The 12,950-nt window shown below is 43.1% G+C and overlaps 1 protein-coding gene and 1 pseudogene across 1 annotated transcript; one reads left to right on the top strand and one right to left on the bottom strand.

Moving 5' to 3' along the window:
* On the bottom strand, positions 384-2,253 carry LOC109950302. The gene is made up of 2 exons (XM_020568848.1): positions 1,351-2,253; positions 384-1,250 (listed from the first exon to the last, which is right to left on the bottom strand). The coding sequence occupies exons 1-2, from the start codon at positions 2,251-2,253 to the stop codon at positions 384-386; spliced, it is 1,770 nt and encodes a 589-aa protein (XP_020424437.1).
* On the top strand, positions 7,957-8,402 carry LOC18771885 (annotated as a pseudogene).

The raw sequence follows: 12,950 nt of genomic DNA, 5'->3' as shown, positions 1-12,950 counted from the left end.
GGCATTCTTAAGGCCGAAGGGCATCACCTTATAGTAGTAGAGGCCATGATCCGTAATGAAGGAGGTGTGGGCTTGGTCCTCGAGATGCATGAAGATCTGGTTGTACCCTGAGTAGGCATCCATGAAGCTAAGGAGGGCGTGGCCAGCTGTGGCGTCGACCAGCTGGTCAATGCGGGGTAGGGGAAAGCTATCCTTTGGACAGGCTCGATTAAGGTTGGTGTAATCTACACACATGCGTTAGCCCTTGCTTGGTTTACGGACCATCACCACATTAGCCAGCCATGTGGGATAGTCAACCTCCCTGATGAATTCGATACTACCCAATCTATCCACCTCTGCCCTCATGGCCTCATAACGCTCGGGTCATAAGCGCGACGCTTCTGTCAAACGGGTCGGATGACAGGATTAACGCTGAGCCTATAAGATATGATGTTAGGTGATATGCCAGGCATGTCATTGTATGACCATGCGAAGACTTCAGAGTTGAGGCAGAGGAAGGCGATGAGGTCAGAGTGAAGCTCTTGTGAGAGGGAGGTGCCGATCTGGACCTGCCGGTCCGGGATGTCGTCATGAAGAGTAACCAGCTCCAGGTCTTCCACAGGTTTGGCCTGTTGTGTGACAGACTCCTCCCTCAGGTCCTCAGGTCGTTCAGTGCCAGCTTGAGGAGGGGCTGGAGCCTTGGTTACTACGAGGGCCTCACTCCTATGTTGGCAATTGGTGGATTTGACTGTTGAAGCATAGCAGCTTCGGGCTCCAAGTTGGTCGCCGCGCACCTTGCCTGTGCCATTAGGCGTAGGGAACTTCAGCAGCAACATATGTGTGGAAATAAAAACCCTCATTTGGACCAAGGCGGGGCGCCCAAGGATGACGTTGTAAGCTGTGGGACAGTCAACAATGTGGGAGGTGGTGATCGTCGCCCGCTGGGGTGCGGTTCTAATAGATATAGGGAGATGAATGCTTCCAATAGGCTGGACAACATCACCAGAGAAGCTCACAAGGGGTGTGATGCTTCGGTCGAGTAAGTGAGATGGGACCTGGAGCTCATTGAAAGCGTTAGCAAACATCACACTGACCGGGCTGCCAGTGTCCACCAAGATACGCCTAACGTCGATGTTAGAAATGTCCGCAGGGATAATGAGCGGGTCATCATGGGGGAGGATAACACCACGCTCCTCCTCCTTGCAGAAAGTAATGGGGGCCCAGCCTGATTTTTGGGTCTTTAGCAAGCGTCTCTGCTCGGTGCTGAAGACCTGGTGCGCATAGGTGGAGCGGACATAATGTTTGATGAAGTTGTTAGAGGTGCCAGCCAATGTAGGACCACTACTGATGGTGGAGATCATGTTGATCTACCGTTGGTGAGGGTTTGGTTGGGGGTGGTAGGTTGTGCACATAGTTGTCTAGCTTCCCTTCACAGATGAGCCCTTCAATGATGTTGCGTAAGGCAACACAAGATTCGGTGTCATGGCCGCTGAACTGATGAAAGTGGCACAAGAAGCCCGTGTTTGGCATAGGCTTACCGAACGGTCTCCGGGGGGGTGGCTTGGGGATGATAGGGGCTTCATGCACTAGGACGTTCTCATAGGTGGTGTTGAGGGTGGTGAAGACCTCGAACCTGGGCCTGGGTGTGAAGGGAAGTGGGGCCCGATCACTTGTCTTGGGAGGGTTGCTTCCACTAGATTGGTGGTGGTTGCCATGTCTGTCACGTTTGTTATTGCTGAAGGGATGTTGGTAGCTATCCTTCCTTTTTGGGTGTGGAGTACCCTGGGTACTTTGGGCGGGGGTAGAATGCTGAGGTGGGGCTGGGGCAGGTACTGAAGCAGATGGAGGATCGGCGAAAGTGTTACGCGCCAGGTTGGCTGGGCCACGCTTGGAATTGAAGTATTCAGTCTTGGCGTGAACCGCTGCCTGCTTCATTAGCTCTGCATACGTGTTCCAACTGTTGCTATGAACCAGGTAGCGAAAGTTGGACTCGCGGAGGCCACTCTTGAAAGCCCTGAAGGCAGCGCGATCGTCAGTTTCTAGACAGTGGAAGTATTCGTGACTGAACCGGGGTGCATACTCCCAAAGGGGTTCGTCCTCACCCTGTCGAAGCATATACAAGTTGTCGGCGGAGTATAGGCGATCAGCCTGGATCATAAAATGGTCCAGGAAGGTCTGCTTGAGACTGTCGAATGAGTTGATGGTGCGAAGGTAGAGCCTATAGAACCAGTTTAGGGCTGTGCCGCTGAGGGTGGAAGGGAAGAGGAGGCACATGCCTTCGTCAGTGAGGCCTTTGCACCCAAGGGCAAACCGGAAGGAGTGGATATGGGTGAGAGGGTCCTCTGTGCCAGTGTAGAAGGCGATACGGAGTGGCTAGATATCCTTCTTCTAGTGGTAGTTGAGGATACGTTCAGTAAAGGGCCCAGAGTGGTTGATGGCTGCGATGTTGTTTGCTCTCCAGACGCCGGACCTTCTCAAAGAGAAGCCTCATAGCCGGGTCGGCATGAGGGAGAGTCTCGAGTGCTGAAGGCCTGCGAGGTGGGCAGACAGGGGCTGGGGAAGGTTCCTATTCTTCCAACGCCTCGGTGTGGTACGGTGGCCAGGCTTTTGAATTATAAAATTCCCAGCTATCCGAGTCCCCTACGCCCTCCTCGTAGGGTAAGTGGGTGGGTTCTGATGGAGGGCCCAGGTGTGTCACCCATGGGTCTTCGAGGTTAACAGGAATGGGGATCGGCTCCGGTTGACGGTCTGAGATGCGGTCCCGGCAATCTTTATAGATCCTGACTAGTTCATGAGGCCGGTCCTTCGGCGGGGGAATGCAAAGGAGTCGTGACTGGGTTAGCTCCGGATGAAGGTGGCCTTTACCTTGCAGAGCCTAGATTGGGCCGGGGCACTGTGGCTAGAGTGTATTGGCTGGTTTGGCTGGGTATGCCCAACATTCTGGGTGAGGTCTTGTTGGGCGTCTTGGGTGTGAGTCCTCTCCTAATTTTGCTTTAGAACACGATAGTCATGCTCCAGCTCAACATTCCTGCAATGAAGATGCTCGTATTTCTCCGACATTTTAGTAACACTGTTGCGGAGGCGCTCCACTTCTGCCTGGAGATTGGCATCTGCCGAAGGTTTCCTTCAGGAAGTACCATCGCGGGGGGTATGGTGCTGGGTATCGTGGCTATCCTCATTCGGCATAGCAGAGTGTAGGGTGAAGAAGAGGCGACGGGGCCTGATAGGTGAAGGAGCCAGCTGGGCTGGTAGAGAAAGAGGGGATTCAAGTGTCGAATTCCCACAGACGGCGCAAAACTGTTGATGCTCAAAATGGCCCGGCCAATATTGCGTCCAACGTAGTGATGAGGTGTGTGGAGTCTTCAGCAGGGAAGAGGGATAGGACCTTTGGCAAGAGGAGAACCTGCAGAAGACAAAGTGGGAGAAGCAGTCGTTAAGCTTCAGACACTGGTGTGGTGCCGACTGAAGGCTCTCTGATGCTTAAGTCAGCTATAAATAGTAACTTTGGCAGAGTAACAGTAAGTGTGAGATTGGGAGGTTTGCACAAAGTTTCAATTCCCTATTTATAGGGAGGTGAAAGTGGGAGGTTTGCACAAAGTTTCAATGTGGGACTTTGTGCAAGTCGCCGTGGTGGCGACACGTGTCCTGGGGATTAGGTTTGTCAATTGGGAGCTTTAGTAGGTGTCTGGCACCTCGGAAGTGTGTCTTCCTTTGGCAAGGAAGAAGGCGTGGCTGCCTTGGTGCTAGTTGCTTTAAGGCTGGGTATGCTCGGTTGATTATGGTGTAAACCGTAGTCAATGCCTTCCTTCTAGCGTAACCTTTGGCTACCAATTTGGCTTTGAATCTTACATTGCCTTTTTCCAAAGATTCCATCTTCTTGGCATACACCCATTTACACCCAATTGTTTTCTTCCCCTTTGGAAATTGAACCAGCTTCTAAGTCTCATTTTTATAAAGAGATTTCATCTCCTCATCCGTAGATTTCTTCCATCCCATGCTCTCTGAACTTTTGATCGCTTCTTTAAAGTTGAATGGAATATCATCTTCAATGACTGAAAGTGCATATGCCACAATATCAGTAAACCGAGCAGGCTTTCAAATTTCTCTTCTTGTTCTCCTGGTTGCAATAGAATCTTGTTGTTGTGGAGGCTCTTGGGTAGATGCCTTCTCTTCATCATCCTCGTCCTCATCATCAGAATCAACTATATAACTAGTGTCTGTAATGTCAGACCTCACTAGAACAACTGGAGTCTTCAGTAACTCAACTTGCTTTGAACTACTCATGGTCTTGGCTGCTTCAGATTCACCTTCATGCTTGTTCTGACTAACCATAGCAGTCTCATCAAAAGTTATATCTCTCTGACAACAAATTTCTTCTTAACTAGACACCAAAGTCGATATCCTTTCATGCCAGTGCTAAAGCCCATAAACAGAGCTTTCTTTGCCCTTGGATCCATCTTGCTTTCCCTGACATGATAGTAAGCAGGACAATCATACATAAGTAAATACTTGTACTCAGTACAAGATTTACCAGACCATACCTCTATGGGCGTTTTTCCCTCGTTTGCAGCAGTAAGCAACCGATTAATAAGATGACTTGCATAGGTAATTGCCACAGCCCAAAACGCTTTGCCTAACCCAGTATTAGACAACATACACCGGACTTTCTCAAGATATACACCGGACTTTCTCAAGCAAAGTACGGTTCATGCACTTCGCCACCCGATGTTGTTACGGTGTCTCCCTAACTGTGAAGTGCCTCACAATACCCTCATCTTGACAAACTTCCAAGAAAGGATCATACTTATATTCACCACCATTGTCTGATATGAGAGTCTTGATCTTTCGACCGGTTTGCGTTTCAATCATCTTTTCCCATTTCAGGAATATCTTCAAGAGTTCATCTTTATGCTTCATGGTGTACACCCATACTCTTCTAGAGAAGTCATTAATAAAGGAGACAAAATAATGGTTACCTCCCTAAGATGCATTCTTGGAAGGTCCCCAAACGTAAGTGTGAACATAATCTAGAATGTCATTAGTGTAGTGAATAGCAGTGCCAAATTTCACTCTAGTTTACTTACCCAACACACAGTGTTCACAGAATTCCAATTTATATGCCTTTGCACATTTTAATAAGCCTTGCTTCACCAATCCTTGCAACACCTTTTCACTAGCATGCCCAAGACGCATATGCCATAACCTCGTAGTGTTTGTGATATCTACGTAAGTAGCTTCGGTGACAACTGCTCTACCAATAATTGTACTTCCCTGCAAGAAATACAAGTTATTCCATCTTTATCTTTCATCATCACCCGTGTCCCGTACACAGCTTTAAGAACTCCACCCTCCATGGTGATCTTGAGACCCTTGGATTCCAATGCTCCCAATGAGATAAGATTCTTCTTCATCTCCGGTACATACTGAGCATCACTCAATTCTCTGATTGTTCCATCTTGCATCTTCAAGCAGATTTTGCCTATCCCTTGCGTTTTCCACGCATTATTGTTGCCCATCAAAACAACTCCACCATCCAACTTCTAGAAGCTAGAAAACTATTCCCGAATAGGACATATATGATAGGTGCAACCTAAATCCAAAATCCACTCCTTTGAGTGACCATCAACAAATGAACTAGCCAAAGCAAACTCGAAATTATCATCTCCAAATTTTGCAACACTTGCTTCATAACTCGCTTTCTCCTTCTCTTTGTTCTTCAATTTGGGGCAGTCTTTCTTCCAGTGACCTTTTTGGCGACAAAAGGCATATTCATCTTTAGCAAGAAACTTCCCTCGCAACTTTGAACGAGATTTTCCCCGTTTCCCAAATTTTCTTTCCTCTGTTTGATCCCTTGCAACAAGTGCCTCAGTTTGTGAATTTTGAGTCTTCAGTTCCTTCTTACAACATTCATGATTCACCAATGCTGTAGACACCTCATCAAGTTTCTCCTCGGATTTTCCATACAACAAAGTAGTTGTCACATGATCATAATCATCAGGCAGTGAATTTGACAAATATAGTGTCTTATCCTCATCAGGAAGGTTTGCTAAATCAACAAGTATTTTAATCATTGAGGTGTTTGTGCATAGAAATACCTGAACGATATTGAAATCGAAAGAACCGCTTCTTCAGGAAGAGTCGATTTTCTGCATTCTTGGTCATGTACTTCTCCTTCAATTTCCTCCATAACTCTTTTACAGAAGTTTCCTTCATATATGGGTATTTCAACTCCTTATCAAGGAACGATCGAACAAAGCCACAAGCATGAAGATTAAGTCTCTTCCATTCCTTATCATCAATTTCTTCGAGTTTATCTTCCAGAACAATATCCAACTCTTGTTGATATAACACATCCATAACTTTACATTGCCGCATGCCAAAATTATTAGATTCATTGAATTTATCAACCTTTAACCTTGTAGTAGCGATTGGATGTCTACTGGATGTAGGTGTCGATGAAGACGATACCGACTCCTTCTCCTTAACAGGTTCTTCTTTATATCCAGCCATCAAATCCACTCGGCACTATTCACGATACTATAGCACAGGTTCTGTTCACAAGTACTGTAGCACCACCAATTCCAAACGGAAACCCCCAGTCAAAAATGGAGCGCTACTACCACTTGTTGTGCGGAAGTGTCAACCAAGCAGTGTAAGTGGATGAAAGTAAACAACAACTGGCAGGAGATAAAAGGAACAAAACAACACTAACAAGGACACCAAGATTTATACTGGTTTGGCTATGCTTACATCAAGTTTGTAGATGATGGAGTAATCCACTACAATTAAAGAGAGTATACAAAGTGTTTATCACTCAAGAAACCCAAATCCCAAATACACCCAAGTCACACTCTCACAACGATTGAAAATTAAAAAAAAACAATGATACAAAGCACAGACCAATTGGAGAGAATTCTTTCTTTCTTTGGCAGAATGCCTTTCTTGCTATTTTTCTTCTTCTTACACTCGATGGTGGTACTTCAAATGAAACCATTTGCTGCCAATTTATAGCCATGAGGAAGCCCACCATTCAACAACCAAGGCAGCCAATGGAGACCCACGTGCAGTAGCCAAAAGAAGAATATGCAGCAGCCATTGAAGACAATGACTCCATCGACCCATGCATGCTGCCATGTGCTTGAATTAGCACCACCTTTTTTACTCACATTTGAGCCAACAATCAACAAGGCCCACAACTTGGTGTCGTTTCCGAAGTTGTCGTACGAGAACATCTTGCTAAGGGCGTTGCTGGATTTTTCGACCATCGAGTCGAGAAATGACATTGTCTCGTTGACCATCTGGGTGTCGTTGTCGTTGACTTTGGGGTGATTTTATTGCTTATTGCTACCACCTTGTACTAGGAAGAGGAGGAGAGAAATTTATTTATTTTTTCTCGTGTTAGGAAATATTCTTATACTAAGAAAAGGAAACTTGTAGAATAAAATTATAATTTTTTTTTTAAAAAAAATGTTATTTTCATAATATGAGAATGTTTCCTAATACCACATATCACATCATTCATAAAATATTCTGCATAAAATCAGCGTTGGATGTCATCTCCTCCTTATTATAGCAAATTCCAGCCCCCCGCAGCATATTCAACCAAAATCTTGCCCAGTAATATGGTTGCACGAAAAAGAATATATGACAATAAATATGAAAGAAGGAAAAAGTAAAAAGTAAAAAAAAAAATCCCTTTCCTTTTTTGTTGTTGATCAATTTCCATTTCCTTTTTGTTACAAGGGCATCATTGACTTTCCTTTTCTTAATATGAGAATGTTTCCTAATACGAGAAAAAAGTAAAATATTTCTCTCCTTATCTTACATAGACAATGTGCTACGAGCATACTATAAAATCATGCCAAGTCTCCCAACCTTTGGAACTCAAATCACTCAACCCTTCAACTTCCAAAGTCAGAAAATAAAAACACTCCCATGTTTTCAACTTAAAGACTTAGTTAATATTTCAAAGAGACAATGGCCTCCGATGAGATGAAGAAGATAACCTTGAAGAGCGATGACGGTGAGACCTTCGAGGTGGAAGAGGCTGTGGCCATGTAGTTGCAGACCATCAAGCACATGGTGGAGGATAACTGTGTCGATGACGCAATACCTTGTCGAACGTGACTAGCAACACCTTAGGAAAGATGATCGAGTACTACAAGAAGCATCATGAAGAGGCTATTGATGGCAATTGGGATGCTGATTTCGTGAAGGTGGACCAGAGCACTCTATTTGACCTAATACTGACTGGAAACTATCGAAACATCACGAGCCTGCTGGATTTGACTTGCCAGACTGTGGCAGACATGATCAAGGGAAAGACACTTGAAAAGATTCGTGAGACCTTTAACATCAAGAATGACTTCATGACTGAGAAAGAAGAGGAGGTTCATAAGGAGAACCAGTGGGCATTCGAGTGAGGGAGTTAGAGCCAGTTTGGGATTGCTGTCACCTTTTCAAAAAGTTGCTTTCTGGTGTGTTTTGGAAGTAATTAGCTGTAAAATAAAGCAACTCTATGTTTGGTAAATAATTTTTGTTAAGTGCTGCTAATACAAAAAGTAGTGTCAAAATCGTTTGGTAAATTTTAATATAAAACCGTTGTAATAGTGAATAATGACTAAAATAGACATGATGTTGAAAGTGTTATGCGCTAATCATGTGGTGGTGGAGGAGGTGGTAGTGAAAGAGATGAAGGTGAAGGTAGTGGTGAAAGAAGTGGTGGTGATGAAGGTGGAGGTGGTGGTTGCAATAGTGGTAGTGGTGGAGATGGTCGTTGTGGAGGTTGAGGAGGAGCTGGTGAAGGTTGAGGAGGAGATAGTGGTGGCGGTGTTGGAAGTAGAGGAAGAGGTGTTCACTCGTTTTGTGTTTGCTCATGTGATGGAAGGGTAAAGTTCCCCATTGCCTTGAAAACTGATGGACATATTTTATATTATATATTTAACCTCATTCTTAGTATATTTTGGTTAATATTTTGGAAGAATTTTGATACTTTGAATTATATTTCCAATATAGGACTTTCGACTCTCTCTAGAGCAAAACATAATCAAATTGAGGAATTTTGGAGTAATTCTAGTTGGAGGACGTTCTTGAGTCACTTAGCTTGATCGTACCAAAATTTCAGATTTTTCTTCCAAGCGGTTATTTTCTGGCAACAAAATAAAGGAGCAGTGCGCGGTGCTGGAATAGTGACGTGTTGGGCTTTTATTGCGTTTTTGGAGTCCAAGATGACCTCGGATGGGTTCGTGGCCTTCTAGAGAAGTGTTCATAACATTTTTATCTTTAAAACAAGCTATCTTGGGCCAGATTTGGAGGAGGTTTGGGGCCAAAACGTGGCTGGGCAGATTTTGGGCAGATTCTCCTATTCCAATTTGGACTTTATTTCCTAGTATTATTTTATTTTAATTAGTTTCCTTGTTGGGATAAAAAAGCTGTACATTGGCAGCTAGGTTTTAAGGGATATTTAAGCTCTTTCTCACAGGGAATTGAGGACTCCCTTTTCACTTTTGAACTTTGCATTGTGGAGAGCAATTGCTAGGGTTTTGGGTTTTCACAACTTTCAGGTGTTTTCGTTCTTTTCTTCTTAATGATATTTTCTTGGATTTCAATTATGAGTATGCGTAACTAAATTTCTTTTGCTAGGGTGAAGCCTTGAACCTTAGCATGAATATGTGATTTTTATTTAATTGCTTATGATGAGTGCATGCCTACTTGAATTGTTAATCACTGTTTTAAACTATCTAATTGTCTTAATGCCTGATCACCATTAGGATCTTTAGAAAAGTAATTGGATGCAATTTTGGTCGGAAGGTTCCCTGAAATTGATGCTAGCTTCTTGTGATTAATAATTGTAATTTCACTTCAGATGAATACCACGTCTTAAGGGTTGCATGGTTTTTCAAAGGGTTTTCACAAAACTTAATGAGTCTTTCATGTTCAGATTTGATCCGAACGTCCGGACGGGTTGCATGTTGGATATACGTTCTGTGTTGGAGGTTCCAAGTAGAATATACATTAGGAAAACCTAACCTTCAAAGTGGCATGTGCAAATCATAAGTAATTGGTAAAAGTTCATAGGATTGCTAGGTGATGGTGAAACCCTAGTGTTTTTATAAATTGATATTCAAAACTCTTTCTTTCAATCGTATTTGTTTTTGTTTAATATTTGTTTTTTTAGAATCAACCAAATTTATAATCATCTTTCTTGACTTTTTATTTTAAGTAGTAATTGGAATTTGTTTTTACATAAATTGCTAATTAGTCCTTGAGGAAAACGACCTTGCATGAGCATCTATACTACAATAGCCTTGTATTCTTGCAAGTATTTTATGTGATTTTAACACTGTTTGCACAAGTACTAAAAATCCTATCAAAAACCATTGACTGGTCAACAAGTCAACTTTCTTTAGTGTGCGAGCGTGCCACTGCTAGCAATAAAAATCCTAGCAGACTTCTTAAGAATAGATAACTTGCGCCCTAAGTTACTAATTTCTAAGCAAGCGATTGTGAATTTGGGTGAGGAATATCTCCCAAGTAAGTTCTTTTCCTGCCTCAGACTGGTGAAGACTTCACAATTTATCACGGTACAAAATTGGTAGTTCTGGCCAGAATAAATGATAATAAAGTGGGTTGTTTTAAGGCAGAACTGCCTTTTACAAAACTAGAAAGGGAAAAATCAACTCTAGAAAGACAAAAAGAAAGCTGGGATTCCATTTCTGCCTGGATAGAAGCTTCTGATCCGGGCTGGACTGGGTATGCCTGTGCTGGATTGGACTGTTCCCAACTTCAGCTGCTAAGCTTTAGCTGTAAATCGATACCAAAGTTTGAGTTTGGCAGAGCTTTAATCTATTTCGAGCCCTAGGAGGCTTTTTGAACGGGCAGAATTGCGGCCTTCTTCAGTCTGAAAAGGGTAGAAGTGGCTGGACTTGAGGATTACTGAGCAAGAATTGTACTGTGGTACCTATTTTGCTTGGTCAGGGCTCTCCATAAATTTGTTGAGGTTTTCATATTTGTAAAAACCTAAACTCTGCTTGTTTTGGCTTTTGCTGAATGAAATTTGTAACAAGAGAAGTCTCGTTTTGAATGACTTTTTCTAAGTCTGAAACTGGAGGTTTCGATTTGTAGCTGGCTTCTTTCTTGAGGCTCAATGAGCTTTTGGTTGCTTCAGTTTGTTTGAAGATTCTCAGAGATCAAGTGATCACTTTGAGTTTTTTGTCTTTGGTTGATTTTTTTGGTTGTTTGATGGATTGTCTTCTTTTTGATTGTTCACCCTCTCCTATATTTATAAGAAATGCTTTAGAGTGGGTTTTCTAATAATGGGCGGCAAAATTTCTCAAAAGATGTTTCATTTTTAAATGGAAAGAAAATGGGTTTTTATCAGTTCTGGCTGATAAGCCCTTCATAGTCAGCTCCTAAAGCAGTCATTTCCCTATTTTTGAAAGAGAACCTAACCCCTCTTTAATTCCAACTACCCCCCTGTAAGAGCTCAAACTGTGATGGTTAGTCTGATTTTTCAGTTTGAACAACTCCCTGTTTCCTACTTATCTTTTTTTAGAAAACACAGTCTGCGTATCCCTTGAAAGATGGTGCCTTCTGTGGAGTAGAAGCAATATCTTTGAATATATAAAAGGGATTTGATCTTCTAGTGGCAGAGATTCAGAGATGTCCCTTCTTTTCGCATGCCTTTGTCAACTCCTTATCAACCTAGTTGAAATTGTTGACTTTCCTAAGTCAGAGAAAAAAGATTCACGTGGGTCTGTTTCCTTTTGTGCTTCTTCTTCTTTTTTAATCATGCCAAGCCCTTTTGATTTTTTCTGGAGCTGTGGGCTGATTGCTCTTTTCTTTTTCAAGGCCTAAGTGACAGATTCTGGGCTGGGCCTTCTTGGATTTGGGCTCTTGAATTCAACTTCGATGCAAAGCCCAATCTGCTTGGTTCCTGAGATTGCTTCGTTTATTCTGGGTTTCCAGTGTTGGGCTGAGTGTGTATTTTTGGCATGGGCTTTTGATATTTGGACTGGATGTGCCAAATTTAGGCCCAAACAGGTGGTGTTGGTGGTTGTGGTGGTGGTGGTGGTGGCGGTGGCGGAGGAGGATCTGGTGGTGGTGGTGGAGGTGGTGGAGTTGAATGTGGAGGTGGAGGTGGTGTCATTTTTAAAAATTAATGATGGTATTTTGGGGATTTAAAAATTCATTAAAGGCTCATCTCTGTTTCTTTTAAAAGCAGATTTGAAAAGTAACCTAGAGCCTGCTTTTAAAAGCTACTGTCAAAAGGCCACTGCTTTTAAAATGATCAAGATATTTTACTTTTACCAAACACCTTAAACTACTTAACTTTAAAATAAAATAGATTTTTAACGAAAAAAAGCATTCTCAAACGGGGCCTTAGGGCAAGTGCAACGCATCAGCCTTTCCAAGGCAACATGCCCCCTCCCCAGCCCAAATCCAGCTCTAGCGCGAGGAATCCAGCCCGGGCAAGCCCACGGGTAAAACTTGCCTGGGCTCAAGCTCGAAGGTGGTGACATCAGCAGTGACGTTGCGTTAACACCAGCGAGCGCATTTCAATTTATTTTTTTTTACCGTTGGCGCGTGAGTTTCGCTCGCTGACGTTAGTCTTGAAAGAAACCAACGGGAAGACGCCACGTGGCGCTTCCCAGACGCTGCGATGGTTTTTTTTTTTCCAGAAATCTGACAACCCTCATTTTTTTGGCTAAAAAAATTGCAAATACATTCTGAATTTTTTTTATAACAAAAAAAACCAAAAAATTCTAGATTTTTCCCTATAAATCCTAACAATTTTATTCACTTTCCACACCAAATCTTCATACAAACTCTTCTCCTTCCAATATTTTTTACTTTCCACTCACATTTTTCTACTACTTTCCATTTGTATCAAAAACAAATGGCCTCTTCTGTCAAAGCCGGAGGCACGTGGACAACTCAGGAAGATATTGTGTTGTGTCAGTGTTGGGTGA

Source organism: Prunus persica, chromosome G7, assembly GCF_000346465.2.
Source record: "Prunus persica cultivar Lovell chromosome G7, Prunus_persica_NCBIv2, whole genome shotgun sequence".
Classification (NCBI taxonomy): Eukaryota; Viridiplantae; Streptophyta; class Magnoliopsida; order Rosales; family Rosaceae; genus Prunus; species Prunus persica.
This window is presented reverse-complemented; position numbering and strand designations above follow the sequence as displayed.